Source organism: Pristiophorus japonicus, chromosome 22 (genome assembly GCF_044704955.1).
Source record: "Pristiophorus japonicus isolate sPriJap1 chromosome 22, sPriJap1.hap1, whole genome shotgun sequence".
Classification (NCBI taxonomy): domain Eukaryota; kingdom Metazoa; phylum Chordata; class Chondrichthyes; family Pristiophoridae; genus Pristiophorus; species Pristiophorus japonicus.
The window spans coordinates 70,902,580-70,925,128 of NC_091998.1; the positions used below are offsets into that span (position 1 = coordinate 70,902,580).

General features: G+C 61.1%; 1 protein-coding gene across 1 annotated transcript in view; it reads right to left on the reverse strand.

The window, feature by feature from the left end:
• Positions 1-1,065: 1,065 nt before the first annotated feature.
• LOC139234808 (zinc finger protein 239-like) overlaps positions 1,066-22,549 on the reverse strand; it is a 254,699-nt gene continuing 233,215 nt past the window's right edge. Inside the window, exon 2 of the mRNA XM_070865504.1 lies at positions 1,066-2,192. Within this exon, the coding sequence (XP_070721605.1) occupies positions 1,252-1,857 (606 nt within the window). The 5' untranslated portion in view covers positions 1,858-2,192 and the 3' untranslated portion in view covers positions 1,066-1,251. The remainder of the gene's footprint in view (positions 2,193-22,549) is intronic.

Below are 22,549 nucleotides of genomic sequence, written 5' to 3' on the forward strand. Positions count from 1 at the left end.
TATAAACCCACCCCACAGTCACTGACACCAATCTCCTCCTGTCTGATATCAACCCATCCCACAGTCACTGACACCTATCTCCTCCTGTCTGATATAAACCCACCCCACAGTCACTGAAACCAATCCACTCCTGTCTGATATAAACCCATCCCACAGTCACTGACACCAATCTCCTCCAGTCTGATATAAACCCACCCCACAGTCGGACACCAATCTCCTCCTGTCTGATATAAACCCACCCCACAGTCACTGACACCAATCCCCTCTTGTCTGATATAAACCCACCCCACATTCTGACACCAATCCCCTCCTGTCTGATATGAACCCTCCCCACAGTCACTGACACCATTCTCCTCCTGTCTGATTTAAATCCACTCCACATTCACTGACACCAATCCCCTCCTGTCTGATTTAAACCCACCTCACAGGCACTGACACCAATCTCCTCCTGTCTGATGTAAACACATCTCACAGTCATTGACACCAATCCCCTCCTGTCTGATTTAAACCCACCTCACAGTCACTGACACCAATCCCCTCCTGTCTGATATAAACCCTCCCCACAGTCATTGACAGCAATCCCCTCCTGTCTGATATAAACCCACCCCCAGTCACTGACACCATTCTCATGTCTGATACAAACCCACCCCACAGTCACTGACACCAATCCCCTCCTGTCTGATATAAGCCCACCCCACAGTCACTGACACCAATCCCCTCCTGTCTGATATAAACCCACCCCCACAGGCCCAGAAAGATTAAGCTCAGCCGGTTACTGGGACTGGACTTGTCTCCATTCCCGGGCCGAGGGGATTGCTGTACCAGACGGAGGGGCAACATTTGGGGCTCTCGATTCCCCATCAATTCCCGTTCCCCTTTCTGGTGGATGATGGAGGGGCCACTGTGTGTAATGTGCAAGTCAGTAAGAATTGTCAGCAAGCTCTTTCTAAAAGGAGATTTCATTCAGTGGAAACTTTCAGACACTGTATTGTAGATTATGTACCAAAGATCAATTTAGGATTGAAGGAACATTTCATAATTTTATTGCAAACTAATTTCTGCCAAGAGTCCCTGAATTAAGGGGAAAGATACATACAGCGTTTCTTAAAGGGACACTGCAGCCATGAGAACACAATCAGAATATATACAGATTAAACACCAGCCCAGTTACACAGGTTATCAGCAGAATGAACATGGTTCAGTTGGGATGTGATTACCAGCAGCAATAACAGTATCTTCCAACTCCTGCAGTCACTTGTGAACTCGCCGGTGTGCCAGCAGGCTGGATGACCGAGTGAAACCCTTCCCACACTCGGAGCAGGTGAATGGCCTCTCCCCGGTGTGAACTCGCTGGTGATTTAGCAGGGTGGATGACTGAGCGAATCCCTTCCCACACTCAGAGCAAGTGAACGGCCTCTCCCCACTGTGAATTCGCTGGTGTCTCAGCAGATCAGATGACTGAGTGAATCCCGTTCCACACACACAGCAAGGGAACAGCCTCTCCCCAGTGTGCACTTGGTAGTGTTTTAGCAGGTGGGATGACTGAGTGAATCCTTTCCCGCACTCAGAGCAGATGAACGGTCTCGCCCCGGTGTGAACTCGCTGGTGTCTCAGCAGGTGGGATGAGTGAATGAATCCCTTATCACACTGAGTGCAGGTGAACGGCCTCTCCCCAGTGTGAACTCGCTGGTGTGTCAGCAGGTGGGATGACTCAGTGAATCTCTTCCCACACTCGGAGCATGTGAACGGCCTCTCCCCGGTGTGACTGCGATGATGAATTTCCAGCTCAGATGGGTAATTGAATCCCTTCCCACAGTCCCCACATTTCCACGGTTTCTCCGTGGTGCGGGTGTCCATGTGTCTCTGCAGGTTGGACGATCAGTTGAAGCCTCGTCCACACACAACACGTGTCCGGTTTCTCCCCGCTGTGAATGGTGCGATGGTTTTCAGGCTGTGTAACTGGTTAAAGTTCTTTCCACAGGCAGTGCACTGGAGCACTCTCCCTCGGGGGAAGATGTGTCTCGGGGCTTCTCCAGTCACACTGTGGGAAAAGATTTCAAACCAGACAGAACAAATAAACATTTGTTCTTCAATGTTCAAAGGCTGATGATATTCAGGTCCTGAGGAATCGAGTGACTCAATCAGATGTTTGGTTTGAGTTTCCCGTCTGCATGTCCTCCCTTTCTAATAATCTGTAAAAGATTACAAAACTCATCACTGTAAGACAGGACAGAAATTCAGACATGACAATTCTAGTTTCTGTGGAACATTCTTTCCGCTCTTCCTCCTCCAAAGCCGTAAATTCCCATCCGAGACTCGCTCCCTCCTCCCTGTGCTAAAATCCAAAAACATTGCCGTGTCAAGATTGTTTGTCCACCGCTTCAAATTTTCACCACCATCTCTGGTCGGGTTCAGTTCTACACTCACTGGTTCCCCTCCCCTGAAGGTGCTGACTCTGGCTGGGTTCAGTTTTACACGCACTGGTTCCCCTCCCTCTCCTCCCCTGAAGGTGCTGACTCTGGCTGGGTTCAGTTCTACACTCACTGGTTCCCCTCCCTCTCCCTCCCCTGAAGGTGCTGACTCTGGCTGGGTTCACTTCTACACTCACTGGTTCCCCTCCCTCTCCTCCCCTGAAGGTGCTGACTCTGGCTGGGTTCAGTTCTACACGCACTGGTTCCCCTCCCTCTCCTCCCCTGAAGGTGCTGACTCTGGCTGGGTTCAGTTCTACACTCACTGGTTCCCCTCCCTCTCCCTCCCCTGAAGGTGCTGACTCTGGCTGGGTTCACTTCTACACTCACTGGTTCCCCTCCCTCTCCTCCCCTGAAGGTGCTGACTCTGGCTGGGTTCAGTTCTACACGCACTGGTTCCCCTCCCTCTCCTCCCCTGAAGGTGCTGACTCTGGCTGGGTTCAGTTCTACACTCACTGGTTCTCCTCCCTGTCCCTCTCGATGGTGGGTTAGGGTTAGGGTTAGGTATTGGGTGTAATGAACTGACGTGGATGGAGAACTGATTGCAGACAGGAAGCAGAGAGTCCGGATAAACGGGTCCTTTTCAGAGTGGTGGGCAGTGACTAGTGGAGTGCCGCAGGGCTCCGTGCTGGGACCCCAGCTATTTACAATATACATTAATGATTTGGATGAAGGAATAGAGTGTAATATCTCCAAGTTTGCAGGCGACACTAAGCTGGGTGGCGGTGTGAGCTGTGAGAAAGACGCTAAGAGGCTGCAGGGTGACTTGGACAGGTTAGGTGAATGGACAAACGCGTGGCAGATGCAGTATAATGTGGAAAAATGTGAGGTTATCGACATTGGTGGCAAAAACACAAAGACAGAATATTATATGAATGGCGGCAGATTAGGAAAAGGGGAAGTGCAGCGAGATCTGGGTATCATGGTACATCAGTCATTGAAAGTTGGCATGCAAGTACAGCTGGCGGTGAAGAAGGCAAATGGTATGTTGGCCTTCATAGGTAGTGGATTTGAGTATAAGAGCAGGGAGGTTTTACTGCAGTTGTACAAGGCCTTAGTGAGGCCTCACCTGGAATATTGTGTTCAGTTTTTGTCTCTTAATCTGAGGAAGGACGTTCTTGCTGTTGAGGGTGTGCAGCGAAGGTTCACCAGACTGATTCCCGGGATGGCTGGACTGTCATATGAGGAGAGACTGGATCAACTGGGCCTGTATTCACTGGAGCTTATAAGGATGAGAGGGGATCTCACAGAAACGTGTAAGATTCTGACGGGACTGGACAGGTTAGATGCGGGAAGAATGCTCCCGATGTTGGGGAAGTCCAGATCCAGGGGACATAGTCTAAGGATAAGGGGTTGGCCATTTAGGACTGAGATGAGGAGAAACTTCTTCACTCAGAGAGTTGTTAACCTGTGGCATTCTTTCCCGCAGAGAGTTGTTGAGGCCAGTTCATTGGATATATTCAAGAGGGAGTCAGATATGGCCCTGACGGCTAAAGGGATCAAGGGATATGGAGAGAAAGCGGGAAATGGGTACTGAGGGAATGATCAGCCATGATCTTATTGAATGGTGGTGCAGGCTCAAAGGGCCGAATGGCCTACTCCTGCATCTATTTTCTATGTTTCTATGCTGACCCTGGCTGGGTTCACTGCCTTCTGATTGGTCGCACACGAGTGCTTCCTTTACCAAGATGGCCGCGCATGCGCTGCAGTGCTGGGTGAAGCAGGATTTCCTTTACCCACACGGCCGCTGATTGGAGCGCAGGCAGGGACAGCAGGAGCGGCGCACCGTTCAGTGGGAAGCTGTGGGCCTGCAGTGTCAGGGCGTGGATTGAAAGCCCCGCGGCCCGGTGTCCCAGGGTTCCCTCGGTGTCTCAGGGCCCGGTATCTCAGGGCTCGGTGTGTCCCAGTGTCCCAGGGCGCGGTGTGTCTAGGTGTTCCAGGGCGCAGTGTCTCAGGGCCCAGTATGTCCCGGTGTCCCAAGGCCCGGTGTGTCCCAGGGCCCAGTGTGTCCCGGTGTCCCAGGGCCCGGTGTATCCCAGGGCCCAGTGTGTCCCGGTGTCCCAGGGCCCGGTGTTTCCCAGTGTCTGGTGTGTCCCGGTGTCCCAGGGCCCAATGTCCCAGGGCCCAGAGTGTCCCAGTGTCCTAGTGTCCAAGGGCTCGGTATGTCCCAGTGTCCCGGTGTCCTAGTGTCCCAGGGCCCGGTGTGTCCCAGGGCCCAGAGTGTCCCGGTGTCCTAGTGTCTCCATGTCCTGGTGTCCCCGTGTCCCCGTGTCCTGGTGTCCTAGTGTCCCAGTGTCTCGTGTCCTGGTGTCCCGGTGTCCTAGTGCCCTCATGTCCCAGTGTCCTCGTATCCCAGTATCCCAGTGTCCCCATGTCCTGGTGTCCCAGTGTCCCGTGTCCCGGTGTCTCCGTGTCCTCGTGTCCCGGTGTCCCGGTGTCTCCGTGTCCCGGTGTCCCAGTGTCTCGTGTCCTGGTGTCCCGTGTCCCGGTGTCTCCGTGTCCTCGTGTCCCGGTGTCCCGGTGTCTCCGTGTCCTCGTGTCCCGGTGTCCCAGTGTCCCAGTGTCCCAGTGTCCCCGTGTCCCAGTGTCTCGTGTCCTGGTGTCCCGGTGTCCCCGTGTCTCAGTGTCCCGGTGTACCGGTGTCCCAGTGTCTCGTGTCCTGGTGTCCCGGTGTCCTCGTGTACCGGTGTCCCAGTGTCCCAGTGTCCCGGTGTCTCGTGTCCCGGTGTCCCAGTGTCCCCGTGTCCCAGTGTCCCAGTGTCCCCGTGTCCCCGTGTCCTCGTGTCCTGGTGTCCCAGTGTCCCAGTGTCCCCGTGTCTCCGTGTCCTCGTGTCCCGGTGTCCCAGTATCCCAGTGTCCCCGTGTCCCAGTGTCTCCGTGTCCTCGTGTCCCAGTGTCCCAGTGTCCCCGTGTCCCCGTGTCCCCGTGTCCTCGTGTCCTGGTGTCCCAGTGTCCCCGTGCCCTGGTGTCCCAGTGTCTCGTGTCCTGGTGTCCCAGTGTCTCGTGTCCCAGTGTCCCTGTGCCCGGTGTCCCAGTGTCCCTGTGTCTCCGTGTCCTCGTGTCCCGGTGTCCCAGTGTCCCAGGGTCCCCGTGTCCCCGTGTCTCGGTGTCCCAGTGTCCCCGTGTCCCGGTGTCTCGTGTCCTGGTGTCCGAGTGTCTCGTGTCCTGGTGTCCCAGTGTCCCCGTGTCCCAGTGTCCCCGTGTCCCGGTGTCCCAGTGTCTCGTGTCCTGGTGTCCCGGTGTCCCAGTGTCTCCGTGTCCCAGTGTCCCAGTGTCCCGGTGTCCCAGTGTCTCGTGTCCTGGTGTCCCAGTGCCCCAGTGTCCCCGTGTCCCAGTGTCCCGGTGTCGCGGTGTCCCGGTGTCCCTGTGTCCCAGCGTCCCAGTGTCCCGGTGTCCCGGTGTCTCTGTGTCCCAGTGTCCCAGTGTCCCAGTGTCCCCGTGTCCCGGTGTCCCAGTGTCCCCGTGTCCCCGTGTCCCAGTGTCTCCGTGTCCTCGTGTCCCGGTGACCCAGTGTCTCCGTGTCCTCGTGTCCCGGTGTCCCAGTGTCCCCGTGTCCTGGTGTCCTGGTGTCCCACTGTCCCCGTGTCTCTGTGTCCCAGTGTCCCAGTGTCCTCGTGTCCTGGTGTCCCAGTGTCCCCCGTGTCCCAGTGTCCCAGTGTCCCGGTGTCCCAGTGTCTCCGTGTCCTCGTGTCCCGGTGTCCCAGTGTCCCAGTGTCCCAGTGTCCCCGTGTCCTCGTTTCCTGGTGTCCCAGTGTCCCCGTGTCCTGGTGTCCCAGTGTCTCGTGACCTGGTGTCCCAGTGTCCCAGTGTCCCCGTGTCCCGGTGTCCCGGTATCCCCGTGTCCCGGTATCCCGGTGTCTCCGTGTCCTGGTGTCCCAGTGTCCCCGCGTCCCAGTGTCCCGGTGTCTCCGTGTCCCAGTGTCCCCGTGTCCCCGTGTCCCGGTGTCCCAGTGTCCCAGTGTCCCAGTGTCCCGGTGTCCCGGTGTTCCGGTGTCCCAGTGTCTCGTGTCCTGGTGTCCCAGTGTCTCGTGTCCTGGTGTCCCAATGTCCTCGTGTCCCGGTGTCCCAGTGTCCCCGTGTCCTCGTGTCCTGGAGTCCCAGTGTCCCGGTGTCCCGGTGTCCTCGTGTCCCGGTGTCCCGGTGTCCCAGTGTCCCCGTGTCCCCGTGTCCCAGTGTCCCCGTGTCCAGTGTCCCAGTGTCCCGGTGTCCCGGTGCCCCAATGTCCCGGTGTCCCAGTGTCTCCGTGTCCTCGTGTCCCAGTGTTCCCGTGTCCCCGTGTCCTGGTGTCCCAGTGTCCCCAGTGTCCCGGTGTTCCGGTGTCCCAGTGTCCCCGTGTCCCGGTGTCCCAGTGTCCCCGTGGCCCCGTGTGCCAGTGTCCCCGTGTCCTCGTGTCCCCGTGTCCCAGTGTCACCAGTGTCCCGGTGTCCCGGTGTCCCACTGTCCCGGTGTCCCCGTGTCCCGGTGTCCCCGTGTCCCGGTGTCCCAGTGTCCCCGTGTCCCAGTGTCCCTGTGTCCCCGTGTCCCGGTGTCCCAGTGTCTCCGTGTCCTCGTGTCCCGGTGTCCCAGTGTCCCAGTGTCCTGGTGTCACAGTGTCTCGTGTCCTGGTGTCCCAGTGTCCCAGTGTCACGATATCCCGGTGTCCCGGTCTCCCAATGTCTCCGTGTCCCGGTGTCCCAGTGTCCAAGTGTCCCAGTGTCCCAGTGTCCCAGTGTCCCAGTGTCTCCGTGTCCTCGTGTCCTCGTGTCCCAGTGTCCCAGTGTCCCGGTGTCCCAGTGTCCCGGTGTCCCGGTGTCCCCGTGTCCTCGTGTCCCAGTGTCCCAGTGTCCCAGTGTCCCAGTGTCCCGGTGTCTCGTGTCCCGGTGTCCCAGTGTCCCCGTGTCCCAGTGTCCCCGTGTCCCTGTGTCCCGGTGTCCCGGTGTCGCCGTGTCCCGGTGTCCCAGTGTCCCCGTGTCCTCGTGTCCTGGTGTCCCAGTGTCCCAGTGTCCCCGTGTCTCCGTGTCCTCGTGTCCCGGTGTCCCAGTATCCCAGTGTCCCCGTGTCCCAGTGTCTCCGTGTCCTCGTGTCCCAGTGTCCCAGTGTCCCAGTGTCCCCGTGTCCCCGTGTCCTCGTGTCCTGGTGTCCCAGTGTCCCCGTGTCCCAGTGTCCCAGTGTCTCGTGTCCTGGTGTCCCAGTGTCTCGTGTCCTGGTGTCCCAGTGTCCCGGTGTCCCAGTGTCCCCGTGTCCCGGTGTGCCAGTGTCCCCGTGTCCTCGTGTCCCAGTGTCACCAGTGTCCCGGTGTCCCGGTGTCCCACTGTCCTGGTGTCCCCGTGTCCCGGTGTCCCAGTGTCCCGGTGTCCCAGTGTCCCCGTGTCCCAGTGTCCCTGTGTCCCCGTGTCCCGGTGTCCCAGTGTCTCCGTGTCCTCGTGTCCCGGTGTCCCAGTGTCCCAGTGTCCTGGTGTCCCAGTGTCTCGTGTCCTGGTGTCCCAGTGTCCCGATATCCCGGTGTCCCGGTGTCCCGGTCTCCCAATGTCTCCGTGTCCCGGTGTCCCAGTGTCCAAGTGTCCCAGTGTCCCAGTGTCTCCGTGTCCTCGTGTCCCAGTGTCCCAGTGTCCCGGTGTCCCCGTGTCCTCGTGTCCCAGTGTCCCAGTGTCCCAGTGTCCTCGTGTCCTGGTGTCCCAGTGTCCTGGTGTCCCAGTGTCTCGTGTCCTGGTGTCCCCGTGTCCTCGTGTCCTGGTGTCCCAGTGTCGCAGTGTCCCAGTGTCCCCGTGTCCTTGTGTCCCGGTGTCCCAGTGTCTCGTGTCCTGGTGTCCTAGTGTCTCTGTGTAATCGTGTCCTCGTGTCCTGGTGTCCTAGTGTCTCAGTGTCCCAGTGTCCCCGTGTCCTGGTGTCCCAGTGTCTCGTGTCCTGGTGTCCCAGTGTCCCCGTGTCCTGGTGTCCCAGTGTCTCGTGTCCTTATGTCCCGTGTCATGTGTCCTGGTGTCCTAGTGTCTCTGTGTAATCGTGTCCTGGTGTCCTGGTGTCCTGGTGTCCTAGTGTCCCAGTGTCCCAGTGTCCCCGTGTCCTGGTGTCCCAGTGTCTCGTGTCCTGGTGTCCCAGTGTCCCCGTGTCCTGGTGTCCCAGTGTCTCGTGTCCTTGTGTCCCAGTGTCTCGTGTCCTGGTGTCCTAGTGTCTCTGTTAATCGTGTCCTGGTGTCCTAGTGTCTCAGTGTCCCAGTGTCCCAGTGTCCCCGTGTTCTCGTGTCCCAGTGTCCCCGTGTCCCGGTGTCCTCGTGTCCCGGTGTCCCAGTGTCTCCGTGTCCTGGTGTCCTGGTGTCCTAGTGTCTCTGTGTAATCGTGTCCTCGTGTTCTGGTGTCCCAGTGTCTCAGTGTCCCAGTGTCCCCGTGTCCTCGTGTCCCAGTGTCCCAGTGTCCCCGTGTCCCCGTGTCCCGGTGTCCCAGTGTCCCCGTGTCCTGGTGTCCCAGTGTCTCGTGTCCTGGTGTCCCAGTGTCTCGTGTCCCAGTGTTCCCGTGTCCCGGTGTCCCAGTGACTCCGTGTCCTCGTGTCCCGGTGTCCCAGTGTCTCCGTGTCCTGGTGTCCTGGTGTCCTCGTGTCTCTGTGTAATCGTGTCCTCGTGTCCTGGTGTCCCCGTGTCCTGGTGTCCTGGTGTCCTAGTGTCCCAGTGTCTCCATGTCCTCGTGTCGTGGTGTCCCAGTGTCTCGTGTCCACGTGTCCCGGAGTCCTAGTGTCCTTGTGTCCTGGTGTCCTAGTGTCCTCGTGTGCTGGTGTCCTCGTGTCCTGGTGTCCTAGTGTCCCAGTGTCTCCATGTCCTCGTGTCCTGGTGTCCTAGTGTCCTCGTGTCCTACTGTCCTGGTGTCCTGGTGTCCCAGTGTCCCAGTGTCTCCATGTCCTCGTGTCCTGGTGTCCCAGTGTCCCGGTGTCCCAGTGTCCCAGTGTCTCGTGTCCTCGTGTCCCCGTGTCCTAGTGTCCCAGTGTCCCGGTGTCCCCGTGTCCCCGTGTCCCAGTGTCCCCGTGTCCTGGTGTCCCAGTGTCCCAGTGTCCCCGTGTCCCAGTGTCCCAGTGTCTCCGTGTCCTCGTGTCCCGGTGTCCCGGTGTCCCAGTGCCCCAGTGTCCCCGTGTCCTGGTGTCCCAGTGTCTCGTGTCCTGGTGTCCCAGTGTCCCCGTGTCCTGGTGTCCCAGTGTCTCGTGTCCTTGTGTCCCAGTGTCTCGTGTCCTGGTGTCCTGGTGTCCTAGTGTCTCTATGTAATCGTGTCCTCGTGTCCTGGTGTCCCAGTGTCTCAGTGTCCCAGTGTCCCAGTGTCCCCGTGTCCTCGTGTCCCAGTGTCCCATTGTCCCCGTGTCCCCGTGTCCTGGTGTCCCAGTGTCCCCGTGTCCTGGTGTCCCAGTGTCTCGTGTCCTGGTGTCCCAGTGTCTCGTGTCCCAGTGTTCCCGTGTCCCGGTGTCCCAGTGTCTCCATGTCCTCGTGTCCCGGTGTCCCAGTGTCTCCGTGTCCTGGTGTCCTGGTGTCCTAGTGTCTCTGTGTAATCGTGTCCTCGTGTTCTGGTGTCCCAGTGTCTCAGTGTCCCAGTGTCCCCGTGTCCTCGTGTCCCAGTGTCCCAGTGTCCCCGTGTCCCCGTGTCCCGGTGTCCCAGTGTCCCCGTGTCCTGGTGTCCCAGTGTCTCGTGTCCTGGTGTCCCAGTGTCTCGTGTCCCAGTGTTCCCGTGTCCCGGTGTCCCAGTGACTCCGTGTCCTCGTGTCCCGGTGTCCCAGTGTCTCCGTGTCCTGGTGTCCTGGTGTCCTCGTGTCTCTGTGTAATCGTGTCCTCGTGTCCTGGTGTCCCCGTGTCCTGGTGTCCTGGTGTCCTAGTGTCCCAGTGTCTCCATGTCCTCGTGTCGTGGTGTCCCAGTGTCTCGTGTCCACGTGTCCCGGAGTCCTAGTGTCCTTGTGTCCTGGTGTCCTAGTGTCCTCGTGTGCTGGTGTCCTCGTGTCCTGGTGTCCTAGTGTCCCAGTGTCTCCATGTCCTCGTGTCCTGGTGTCCTAGTGTCCTCGTGTCCTACTGTCCTGGTGTCCTGGTGTCCCAGTGTCCCAGTGTCTCCATGTCCTCGTGTCCTGGTGTCCCAGTGTCCCGGTGTCCCAGTGTCCCAGTGTCTCGTGTCCTCGTGTCCCCGTGTCCTAGTGTCCCAGTGTCCCGGTGTCCCCGTGTCCCAGTGTCCCCGTGTCCTGGTGTCCCAGTGTCCCAGTGTCCCCGTGTCCCAGTGTCCCAGTGTCTCCGTGTCCTCGTGTCCCGGTGTCCCGGTGTCCCAGTGCCCCAGTGTCCCCGTGTCCCGGTGTCCCAGTGTCTCCGAGTCCTGGTGTCCCAGTGTCTCGTGTCCTAGTGTCCCCGTGTCCCGGTGTCCCAGTATCCCCGTGTCCTGGTGTCCCAGTGTCTCGTGTCCCTATGTCCCAGTGTCTCGTGTCCTGGTGTCCTAGTGTCTCTGTGTAATCGTGTCCTGGTTTCCTGGTGTCCTGGTGTCCTAGTGTCCCAGTGTCCCAGTGTCCCCGTGTCCTGGTGTCCCAGTGTCTCGTGTCCTGGTGTCTCAGTGTCCCCGTGTCCTGGTGTCCCAGTGTCTCGTGTCCTTGTGTCCCAGTGTCTCGTGTCCTGGTGTCCTAGTGTCTCTATGTAATCGTGTCCTCGTGTCCTGGTGTCCCAGTGTCTCAGTGTCCCAGTGTCCCAGTGTCCCCGTGTCCTCGTGTCCCAGTGTCCCAGTGTCCCCGTGTCCCCGTGTCCTGGTGTCCCAGTGTCCCCGTGTCCTGGTGTCCCAGTGTCTCGTGTCCTGGTGTCCCAGTGTCTCGTGTCCCAGTGTTCCCGTGTCCCGGTGTCCCAGTGTCTCCATGTCCTCGTGTCCCGGTGTCCCAGTGTCTCCGTGTCCTGGTGTCCTGGTGTCCTCGTGTCTCTGTGTAATCGTGTCCTCGTGTCCTGGTGTCCCCGTGTCCTCGTGTCCTGGTGTCCTAGTGTCCCAGTGTCTCCATGTCCTCGTGTCGTGGTGTCCCAGTATCTCCGTGTCCACGTGTCCCGGTGTCCTAGTGTCCTTGTGTCCTGGTGTCCTCGTGTCCTGGTGTCCTAGTGTCCCAGTGTCTCCATGTCCTCGTGTCCTGGTGTCCTAGTGTCCTCGTGTCCTACTGTCCTGGTGTCCCAGTGTCCCAGTGTCTCCATGTCCTCGTGTCCTGGTGTCCCGGTGTCCCAGTGTCCCAGTGTCTCGTGTCCTCGTGTCCCCGTGTCCCCGTGTCCCAGTGTCCCGGTGTCCCGGTGTCCCCGTGTCCCAGTGTCCCAGTGTCCCCGTGTCCCGGTGTCCCAGTGTCTCCGTGTCCTCGTGTCCCGGTGTCCCAGTGCCCCAGTGTCCCCGTGTCCCGGTGTCCCAGTATCCCCGTGTCCCGGTGTCCCGGTGTCCCGGTGTCCCAGTGTCCCCGTGTCCCAGTGTTCCGGTGTCCCGGTGTCCCCGTGTCCCGGTGTCCCAGTGTCTCGTGTCCTGGTGTCCCAGTGTCTCGTGTCCTGGTGTCCCTGTGTCCCAGTGTCCCAGTGTCTCCGTGTCCTCGTGTCCCAGTGTCCCAGTGTCCACGTGTCCTGGTGTCCCAGTCTCCCAGTGTCCCGGTGTCCCAGTGTCCCGGTGTCCCAGTGTCCCCGTGTCCGGTGTCCCAGTGTCCCAGTGTCCCGGTGTCCCGGTGTCCCAATGTCCCGTTGTCCCCGTGTCCTCGTGTCCCGGTGTCCCAGTGTCCCAGTGTCTGGTGTCCTGGTGTCCCCGTGTCTCCGTGTCCTCGTGTCCCGGTGTCCCAGTATCCCAGTGTCCCCGTGTCCCAGTGTCTCCGTGTCCTCGTGTCCCAGTGTCCCAGTGTCCCAGTGTCCCCGTGTCCCCGTGTCCTCGTGTCCTGGTGTCCCAGTGTCCCCGTGTCCCGGTGTCCCAGTGTCTCGTGTCCTGGTGTCCCAGTGCCTCGTGTCCTGGTGTCCCAGTGTCCCGGTGTCCCAGTGTCCCCGTGTCCCGGTGTGCCAGTGTCCCCGTGTCCTCGTGTCCCAGTGTCACCAGTGTCCCGGTGTCCCGGTGTCCCACTGTCCTGGTGTCCCCGTGTCCCGGTGTCCCAGTGTCCCCGTGTCCCGGTGTCCCAGTGTCCCCGTGTCCCAGTGTCCCTGTGTCCCCGTGTCCCGGTGTCCCAGTGTCTCCGTGTCCTCGTGTCCCGGTGTCCCAGTGTCCCAGTGTCCTGGTGTCCCAGTGTCTCGTGTCCTGGTGTCCCAGTGTCCCAGTGTCCCGATATCCCGGTGTCCCGGTGTCCCGGTCTCCCAATGTCTCCGTGTCCCGGTGTCCCAGTGTCCAAGTGTCCCAGTGTCCCAGTGTCTCCGTGTCCTCGTGTCCCAGTGTCCCAGTGTCCCGGTGTCCCCGTGTCCTCGTGTCCCAGTGTCCCAGTGTTCCAGTGTCCTCGTGTCCTGGTGTCCCAGTGTCCTGGTGTCCCAGTGTCTCGTGTCCTGGTGTCCCCGTGTCCTCGTGTCCTGGTGTCCCAGTGTCGCAGTGTCCCAGTGTCCCCGTGTCCTTGTGTCCCGGTGTCCCAGTGTCTCGTGTCCTGGTGTCCTAGTGTCTCTGTGTAATCGTGTCCTCGTGTCCTGGTGTCCTAGTGTCTCAGTGTCCCAGTGTCCCCGTGTCCTGGTGTCCCAGTGTCTCGTGTCCTGGTGTCCCAGTGTCCCCGTGTCCTGGTGTCCCAGTGTCTCGTGTCCTTATGTCCCGTGTCATGTGTCCTGGTGTCCTAGTGTCTCTGTGTAATCGTGTCCTGGTGTCCTGGTGTCCTGGTGTCCTAGTGTCCCAGTGTCCCAGTGTCCCCGTGTCCTGGTGTCCCAGTGTCTCGTGTCCTGGTGTCCCAGTGTCCCCGTGTCCTGGTGTCCCAGTGTCTCGTGTCCTTGTGTCCCAGTGTCTCGTGTCCTGGTGTCCTGGTGTCCTAGTGTCTCTGTGTAATCGTGTCCTGGTGTCCTAGTGTCTCAGTGTCCCAGTGTCCCAGTGTCCCCGTGTTCTCGTGTCCCAGTGTCCCCGTGTCCCGGTGTCCTCGTGTCCCGGTGTCCCAGTGTCTCCGTGTCCTGGTGTCCTGGTGTCCTAGTGTCTCTGTGTAATCGTGTCCTCGTGTTCTGGTGTCCCAGTGTCTCAGTGTCCCAGTGTCCCCGTGTCCTCGTGTCCCAGTGTCCCAGTGTCCCCGTGTCCCCGTGTCACGGTGTCCCAGTGTCCCCGTGTCCTGGTGTCCCAGTGTTTCGTGTCCTGGTGTCCCAGTGTCTCGTGTCCCAGTGTTCCCGTGTCCCGGTGTCCCAGTGACTCCGTGTCCTCGTGTCCCGGTGTCCCAGTGTCTCCGTGTCCTGGTGTCCTGGTGTCCTCGTGTCTCTGTGTAATCGTGTCCTCGTGTCCTGGTGTCCCCGTGTCCTGGTGTCCTGGTGTCCTAGTGTCCCAGTGTCTCCATGTCCTCGTGTCGTGGTGTCCCAGTGTCTCGTGTCCACGTGTCCCGGAGTCCTAGTGTCCTTGTGTCCTGGTGTCCTAGTGTCCTCGTGTGCTGGTGTCCTCGTGTCCTGGTGTCCTAGTGTCCCAGTGTCTCCATGTCCTCGTGTCCTGGTGTCCTAGTGTCCTCGTGTCCTACTGTCCTGGTGTCCTGGTGTCCCAGTGTCCCAGTGTCTCCATGTCCTCGTGTCCTGGTGTCCCAGTGTCCCGGTGTCCCAGTGTCCCAGTGTCTCGTGTCCTCGTGTCCCCGTGTCCTAGTGTCCCGGTGTCCCGGTGTCCCCGTGTCCCAGTGTCCCCGTGTCCTGGTGTCCCAGTGTCTCCGTGTCCTCGTGTCCCGGTGTCCCGGTGTCCCAGTGCCCCAGTGTCCCCGTGTCCTGGTGTCCCAGTGTCCCAGTGTCTCGTGTCCTCGTGTCCCCGTGTCCTAGTGTCCCGGTGTCCCGGTGTCCCCGTGTCCCAGTGTCCCCGTGTCCCAGTGTCCCAGTGTCTCCGTGTCCTCGTGTCCCGGTGTCCCGGTGTCCCAGTGCCCCAGTGTCCCCGTGTCCTGGTGTCCCAGTGTCTCGTGTCCTGGTGTCCCAGTGTCCCCGTGTCCTGGTGTCCCAGTGTCTCGTGTCCTTGTGTCCCAGTGTCTCGTGTCCTGGTGTCCTGGTGTCCTAGTGTCTCTATGTAATCGTGTCCTCGTGTCCTGGTGTCCCAGTGTCTCAGTGTCCCAGTGTCCCAGTGTCCCCGTGTCCTCGTGTCCCAGTGTCCCAGTGTCCCCGTGTCCCCGTGTCCTGGTGTCCCAGTGTCCCCGTGTCCTGGTGTCCCAGTGTCTCGTGTCCTGGTGTCCCAGTGTCTCGTGTCCCAGTGTTCCCGTGTCCCGGTGTCCCAGTGTCTCCATGTCCTCGTGTCCCGGTGTCCCAGTGTCTCCGTGTCCTGGTGTCCTGGTGTCCTAGTGTCTCTGTGTAATCGTGTCCTCGTGTTCTGGTGTCCCAGTGTCTCAGTGTCCCAGTGTCCCCGTGTCCTCGTGTCCCAGTGTCCCAGTGTCCCCGTGTCCCCGTGTCACGGTGTCCCAGTGTCCCCGTGTCCCGGTGTCCCAGTGTCTCCGTGTCCTGGTGTCCTGGTGTCCTCGTGTCTCTGTGTAATCGTGTCCTCGTGTCCTGGTGTCCCCGTGTCCTGGTGTCCTGGTGTCCTAGTGTCCCAGTGTCTCCATGTCCTCGTGTCGTGGTGTCCCAGTGTCTCGTGTCCACGTGTCCCGGAGTCCTAGTGTCCTTGTGTCCTGGTGTCCTAGTGTCCTCGTGTGCTGGTGTCCTCGTGTCCTGGTGTCCTAGTGTCCCAGTGTCTCCATGTCCTCGTGTCCTGGTGTCCTAGTGTCCTCGTGTCCTACTGTCCTGGTGTCCTGGTGTCCCAGTGTCTCCATGTCCTCGTGTCCTGGTGTCCCAGTGTCCCGGTGTCCCAGTGTCCCAGTGTCTCGTGTCCTCGTGTCCCCGTGTCCTAGTGTCCCGGTGTCCCGGTGTCCCCGTGTCCCAGTGTCCCCGTGTCCTGGTGTCCCAGTGTCCCAGTGTCCCCGTGTCCCAGTGTCCCAGTGTCTCCGTGTCCTCGTGTCCCGGTGTCCCGGTGTCCCAGTGCCCCAGTGTCCCCGTGTCCTGGTGTCCCAGTGTCTCGTGTCCTGGTGTCCCAGTGTCCCCGTGTCCTGGTGTCCCAGTGTCTCGTGTCCTTGTGTCCCAGTGTCTCGTGTCCTGGTGCCCTGGTGTCCTAGTGTCTCTATGTAATCGTGTCCTCGTGTCCTGGTGTCCCAGTGTCTCAGTGTCCCAGTGTCCCAGTGTCCCCGTGTCCTCGTGTCCCAGTGTCCCAGTGTCCCCGTGTCCCCGTGTCCTGGTGTCCCAGTGTCCCCGTGTCCTGGTGTCCCAGTGTCTCGTGTCCTGGTGTCCCAGTGTCTCGTGTCCCAGTGTTCCCGTGTCCCGGTGTCCCAGTGTCTCCATGTCCTCATGTCCCGGTGTCCCAGTGTCTCCGTGTCCTGGTGTCCTGGTGTCCTAGTGTCTCTGTGTAATCGTGTCCTCGTGTTCTGGTGTCCCAGTGTCTCAGTGTCCCAGTGTCCCCGTGTCCTCGTGTCCCAGTGTCCCAGTGTCCCAGTGTCCCCGTGTCCCCGTGTCCCGGTGTCCCAGTGTCCCCGTGTCCTGGTGTCCCAGTGTCTCGTGTCCTGGTGTCCCAGTGTCTCGTGTCCCAGTGTTCCCGTGTCCCGGTGTCCCAGTGACTCCGTGTCCTCGTGTCCCGGTGTCCCAGTGTCTCCGTGTCGTGGTGTCCTGGTGTCCTCGTGTCTCTGTGTAATCGTGTCCTCGTGTCCTGGTGTCCCCGTGTCCTGGTGTCCTGGTGTCCTAGTGTCCCAGTGTCTCCATGTCCTCGTGTCGTGGTGTCCCAGTGTCTCGTGTCCACGTGTCCCGGAGTCCTAGTGTCCTTGTGTCCTGGTGTCCTAGTGTCCTCGTGTGCTGGTGTCCTCGTGTCCTGGTGTCCTAGTGTCCCAGTGTCTCCATGTCCTCGTGTCCTGGTGTCCTAGTGTCCTCGTGTCCTACTGTCCTGGTGTCCTGGTGTCCCAGTGTCCCAGTGTCTCCATGTCCTCGTGTCCTGGTGTCCCAGTGTCCCGGTGTCCCAGTGTCCCAGTGTCTCGTGTCCTCGTGTCCCCGTGTCCTAGTGTCCCAGTGTCCCGGTGTCCCCGTGTCCCAGTGTCCCCGTGTCCTGGTGTCCCAATGTCCCAGTGTCCCCGTGTCCCAGTGTCCCAGTGTCTCCGTGTCCTCGTGTCCCGGTGTCCCGGTGTCCCAGTGCCCCAGTGTCCCCGTGTCCCGGTGTCCCAGTGTCTCCGAGTCCTGGTGTCCCAGTGTCTCGTGTCCTAGTGTCCCCGTGTCCCGGTGTCCCAGTATCCCCGTGTCCTGGTGTCCCAGTGTCTCGTGTCCCTATGTCCCAGTGTCTCGTGTCCTGGTGTCCTAGTGTCTCTGTGTAATCGTGTCCTGGTTTCCTGGTGTCCTGGTGTCCTAGTGTCCCAGTGTCCCAGTGTCCCCGTGTCCTGGTGTCCCAGTGTCTCGTGTCCTGGTGTCTCAGTGTCCCCGTGTCCTGGTGTCCCAGTGTCTCGTGTCCTTGTGTCCCAGTGTCTCGTGTCCTGGTGTCCTAGTGTCTCTATGTAATCGTGTCCTCGTGTCCTGGTGTCCCAGTGTCTCAGTGTCCCAGTGTCCCAGTGTCCCCGTGTCCTCGTGTCCCAGTGTCCCAGTGTCCCCGTGTCCCCGTGTCCTGGTGTCCCAGTGTCCCCGTGTCCTGGTGTCCCAGTGTCTCGTGTCCTGGTGTCCCAGTGTCTCGTGTCCCAGTGTTCCCGTGTCCCGGTGTCCCAGTGTCTCCATGTCCTCGTGTCCCGGTGTCCCAGTGTCTCCGTGTCCTGGTGTCCTGGTGTCCTCGTGTCTCTGTGTAATCGTGTCCTCGTGTCCTGGTGTCCCCGTGTCCTCGTGTCCTGGTGTCCTAGTGTCCCAGTGTCTCCATGTCCTCGTGTCGTGGTGTCCCAGTATCTCCGTGTCCACGTGTCCCGGTGTCCTAGTGTCCTTGTGTCCTGGTGTCCTCGTGTCCTGGTGTCCTAGTGTCCCAGTGTCTCCATGTCCTCGTGTCCTGGTGTCCTAGTGTCCTCGTGTCCTACTGTCCTGGTGTCCCAGTGTCCCAGTGTCTCCATGTCCTCGTGTCCTGGTGTCCCAGTGTCCTGGTGTCCCAGTGTCCCAGTGTCTCGTGTCCTCGTGTCCCCGTGTCCCAGTGTCCCGGTGTCCCGGTGTCCCCGTGTCCCAGTGTCCCAGTGTCCCCGTGTCCCGGTGTCCCAGTGTCTCCGTGTCCTCGTGTCCCGGTGTCCCAGTGCCCCAGTGTCCCCGTGTCCCGGTGTCCCAGTATCCCCGTGTCCCGGTGTCCCGGTGTCCCGGTGTCCCAGTGTCCCCGTGTCCCAGTGTTCCGGTGTCCCGGTGTCCCCGTGTCCCGGTGTCCCAGTGTCTCGTGTCCTGGTGTCCCAGTGTCTCGTGTCCTGGTGTCCCTGTGTCCCAGTGTCTCCGTGTCCTCGTGTCCCAGTGTCCCAGTGTCCACGTGTCCTGGTGTCCCAGTCTCCCAGTGTCCCGGTGTCCCAGTGTCCCGGTGTCCCAGTGTCCCCGTGTCCGGTGTCCCAGTGTCCCAGTGTCCCGGTGTCCCGGTGTCCCAATGTCCCGTTGTCCCCGTGTCCTCGTGTCCCGGTGTCCCAGTGTCCCAGTGTCTGGTGTCCTGGTGTCCCAGTGTCTCGTGTCCCGGTGTCCCAGTGTCCCCGTGTCCCGGTGCCCCAGTGTCCCCGTGTCCTGGTGTCCCAGTGTCCCCGTGTCCCGGTGTCCCGGTGTCCCTGTGTCCCAGTGTCCCCGTGTCCCAGTGTTCCGGTGTCCCGGTGTCCCCGTGTCCCGGTGTCCCAGTGTCTCGTGTCCTGGTGTCCCAGTGTCTCGTGTCCAGGTGTCCCTGTGTCCCAGTGTCCCAGTGTCTCCGTGTCCTCTTGTCCCAGTGTCCCAGTGTCCACGTGTCCTGGTGTCCCAGTCTCCCAGTGTCCCGGTGTCCCAGTGTCCCGGTGTCCCAGTGTCCCCGTGTCCGGTGTCCCAGTGTCCCAGTGTCCCGGTGTCCCGGTGTCCCAATGTCCCGGTGTCCCCATGTCCTCGTGTCCCGGTGTCCCAGTGTCCCAGTGTCTCGTGTCCTGGTGTCCCAGTGTCTCGTGTCCCGGTGTCCCAGTGTCCCCGTGTCCCGGTGTCCCAGTGTCCCTGTGTCCCGGTGTCCCAGTGTCCCCGTGTCCCGGTGTCCCAGCGTCCCGGTGTCCCAGTGTCCCGGTGTCCCAGTGTCCCCGTGTCCCGGTGTCCCAGTGTCCTAGTGTCCCGGTGTCCCAGTGTCCCAGTGTCCCGGTGTCCCAGTGTCCCCGTGTCCCGGTGTCCCAGTGTCTCCGTGTCCTGGTGTCCCGGTGTCCCAGTGTCCCAGTGTCTCGTGTCCCGGTGTCCCAGTGTCCCAGTGTCCCCGTGTCCCGGTGTCCCGATATCCCCGTGTCCCGGTGTCCCGGTCTCCCAATGTCTCCCGGTGTCCCAGTGTCCAAGTGTCCCAGTGTCCCAGTGTCTCCGTGTCCCAGTGTCCCAGTGTCCCGGTGTCCCCGTGTCCCCGTGTCCCAGTGTCCCAATGTCCTCGTGTCCTGGTGTCCCAGTGTCCCCGTGTCCTGGTGTTCCAGTGTCTCGTGTCCTGGTGTCCCAGTGTCTCGTGTCCCAGTGTTTCCGTGTCCTCGTGTCCCGGTGTCCCAGTGTCTCCATGTCCTCGTGTCCCGGTGTCCCAGTGTCCCCGTGTCCCGGTGTCCCAGTGTCTCCGTGTCCTCGTGTCCCGGTGTCCCAGTGCCCCAGTGTCCCGGTGTCGCAGTGTCTCCGAGTCCTGGTGTCCCAGTGTCTCGTGTCCTAGTGTCCCCGTGTCCCAGTGTCCCAGTATCCCCGTGTCCCGGTGTCCCGGTGTCCCAGTGTCCCCTGTCCCAGTGTTCCGGTGTCCCGGTGTCCCCGTGTCCCGGTGTCCCAGTGTCTCGTGTCCTGGTGTCCCAGTGTCTCGTGTCCTGGTGTCCCAGTGTCCCAGTGTCTCCGTGTCCTCGTGTCCCAGTGTCCCAGTGTCCACGTGTCCTGGTGTCCCAGTCTCCCAGTGTCCCGGTGTCCCAGTGTCCCCGTGTCCCGGTGTCCCAGTGTCCCCGTGTCCGGTGTCCCAGTGTCCCAGTGCCCTGGTGTCCCGGTGTCCCAATGTCCCGGTGTCCCAGTGTCTCCGTGTCCTCGTGTCCCAGTGTCCCAGTGTCCCCAGTGTCCCGGTGTCCCAGTGTCCTCGTGTCCCGGTGTCCCAGTGTCCCAGTGTCTCGTGTCCCGGTGTCCCAGTGTCCCCGTGTCCCGGTGTCCCAGTGTCCCAGTGTCCCTGTGTCCCGGTGTCCCAGTGTCCCCGTGTCCCGGTGTCCCAGCGTCCCGGTGTCCCAGTGTCCCGGTGTCCCAGTGTCCTCGTGTCCCGGTGTCCCAGTGTCCTAGTGTCCCGGTGTCCCAGTGTACCGGTGTCCCGGTGTCCCAGTGTCCCCGTGTCCCGGTGTCCCAGTGTCTCCGTGTCCTGGTGTCCCGGTGTCCCAGTGTCCCAGTGCCCCAGTGTCTCGTGTCCTGGTGTCCCAGTGTCCCCGTGTCCCGGTGTCCCGATATCCCCGTGTCCCGGTGTCCCGGTCTCCCAATGTCTCCCGGTGTCCCAGTGTCCAAGTGTCCCAGTGTCCCAGTGTCTCCGTGTCCCAGTGTCCCAGTGTCCCGGTGTCCCCGTGTCCCCGTGTCCCAGTGTCCCAGTGTCCTCGTGTCCTGGTGTCCCAGTGTCCCCGTGTCCTGGTGTTCCAGTGTCTCGTGTCCTGGTGTCCCAGTGTCTCGTGTCCCAGTGGTTCCGTGTCCTCGTGTCCCGGTGTCTCCGTGTCCTCGTGTCCCGGTGTCCCAGTGTCCCAGTGTCCCCGTGTCCTGGTGTCCCAGTGTCGCAGTGTCCCAGTGTCCCAGTGTCCTCGTGTCCCCGTGTCCCGGTGTCCCAGTGTCTCGTGTCCTGGTGTCCCCGTGTCCCGGTGTCCCCGTGTCCCGGTGTCCCGGTGTCCCAGTGCACCAGTGTCCCGGTGTCCCAGTGTCCCACAGTCTCCGTGTCCTCGTGTCCCAGTGTCCCCGTGTCCCGGTGTCCCAGTGTCCCCGTGTCCTGATGTCCCAGTGTCTCGTGTCCTGGTGTCCCAGTGTCTCGTGTCCTGGTGTCCCAGTGTCTCCGTGTCCTGGTGTCCCAGTGTTCCGGTGTCTCGTGTCCTGGTGTCCCAGTGTCTCGTGTCCCAGTGTCTCCGTGTCTCTCCTATCCCGGTGTCCCAGTGTCTCCGTGTCCTCGTGTCGCGGTGTCCCAGTGTCCCACTGTCCCCGTGTCCCGGTGTCCCGGTGTCACCGTGTCCTCGTGTCCTGGTGTCCCAGTGTCCTTGTGTCCCAATGTCTCGTGTCCTGGTGTCCCAGTGTCCCCGTGTCCCGGTGTCCTGCTGTCCCAGTGTCCCCGTGTCCCGATGTCCCACTGTCTCGTGTCCTGGTGTCCCAGTGTCCCAGTGTCCCAGTGTCTCCGTGTCCTGGTGTCCCAGTGTCCCCGTGTCCTGGTGTCCCAGTGTCTCGTGTCCTTGTGTCCCAGTGTCTCGTGTCCTGGTGTCCTAGTGTCTCTGTGTAATCGTGTCCTCGTGTCCTGGTGTCCTGGTGTCCTAGTGTCTCAGTGTCCCAGTGTCCTGGTGTCCCAGTGTCTCGTGTCCTGGTGTCCCAGTGTCCCCATGTCCTGGTGTCCCAGTGTCTCGTGTCCTTGTGTTCCAGTGTCTCGTGTCCTGGTGTCCTCGTGTCTCTGTGTAATCGTGTCCTCGTGTCCTGGTGTCCTGGTGTCCTGGTGTCCTAGTGTCTCAGTGTCCCAGTGTCCCAGTGTCCGGGTGTCCTCGTGTCCCAGTGTCCCCGTGTCCCGGTGTCCCCGTGTCCCGGTGTCCTCGTCTCCCGGTGTCCCAGTGTCTCCGTGTCCTGGTGTCCTAGTGTCTCTGTGTAATCGTGTCCTCGTGTCCTGGTGTCCTGGTGTCCTAGTGTCTCAGTGTCCCAGTGTCCTGGTGTCCCAGTGTCTCGTGTCCTGGTGTCCCAGTGTCCCCATGTCCTGGTGTCCCAGTGTCTCGTGTCCTTGTGTTCCAGTGTCTCGTGTCCTGGTGTCCTCGTGTCTCTGTGTCCTCATGTCCTGGTGTCCTGGTGTCCTAGTGTCTCAGTGTCCCAGTGTCCCAGTGTCCGGGTGTCCTCGTGTCCCAGTGTCCCCGTGTCCCGGTGTCCCCGTGTCCCGGTGTCCTCGTCTCCCGGTGTCCCAGTGTCTCCGTGTCCTGGTGTTCTAGTGTCTCTGTGTAATCGTGTCCTCGTGTCCTGGTGTCCTAGTGTCCCAGTGTCCTCGTGTCCCAGTGTCCCCGTGTCCCCGTGTCCTCGTGTCCTGGTGTACCAGTGTCCCCGTGTCCTGGTGACCCAGTGTCTCGTGTCCTGGTGTCCCAGTGTCTCGTGTCCTGGTGTCCTAGTGTCCCCGTGTCCCGGTGTCCCGGTGTCCCAGTGTCTCCGTGTCTTCGTGTCCCGGTGTCCCAGTGTCTCCGTGTCCTGGTGTCCTGGTGTCCTAGTGCCTCTGTGTAATCGTGTCCTCGTGTCCTGGTGTCCCCGTGTCCCCGTGTCCCAGTGTCCCAGTGTCCCAGTGTCCTCGTGTCCTGGTGTCCCAGTGTCCCCGTGTCCTGATGTCCCAGTGTCTCATGTCCTGGTGTCCCAGTGTCCCCGTGTCCTGGTGTCCCAGTGTCTCGTGTCCTGGTGTCCCAGTGTCTCGTGTCCCAGTGTCTCCATGTCCTCGTGTCCCGGTGTCCCAGTGTCTCCGTGTCCTCGTGTCCCAGTGTCCCAGTGTCCCCGTGTCCTGGTGTCCCAGTGTCACAGTGTCCCAGTGTCCCAGTGTCCTCGTGTCCCCGTGTCCCGGTGTCCCAGTGTCTCGTGTCCTGGTGTCCCAGTGTCCCCGTGTCCCGGTGTCCCCATGTCCCAGTGTTCTGGTGTCCCAGTGCCCCCGTGTCCCGATGTCCCGGTGTACCCGTGTCCCGGT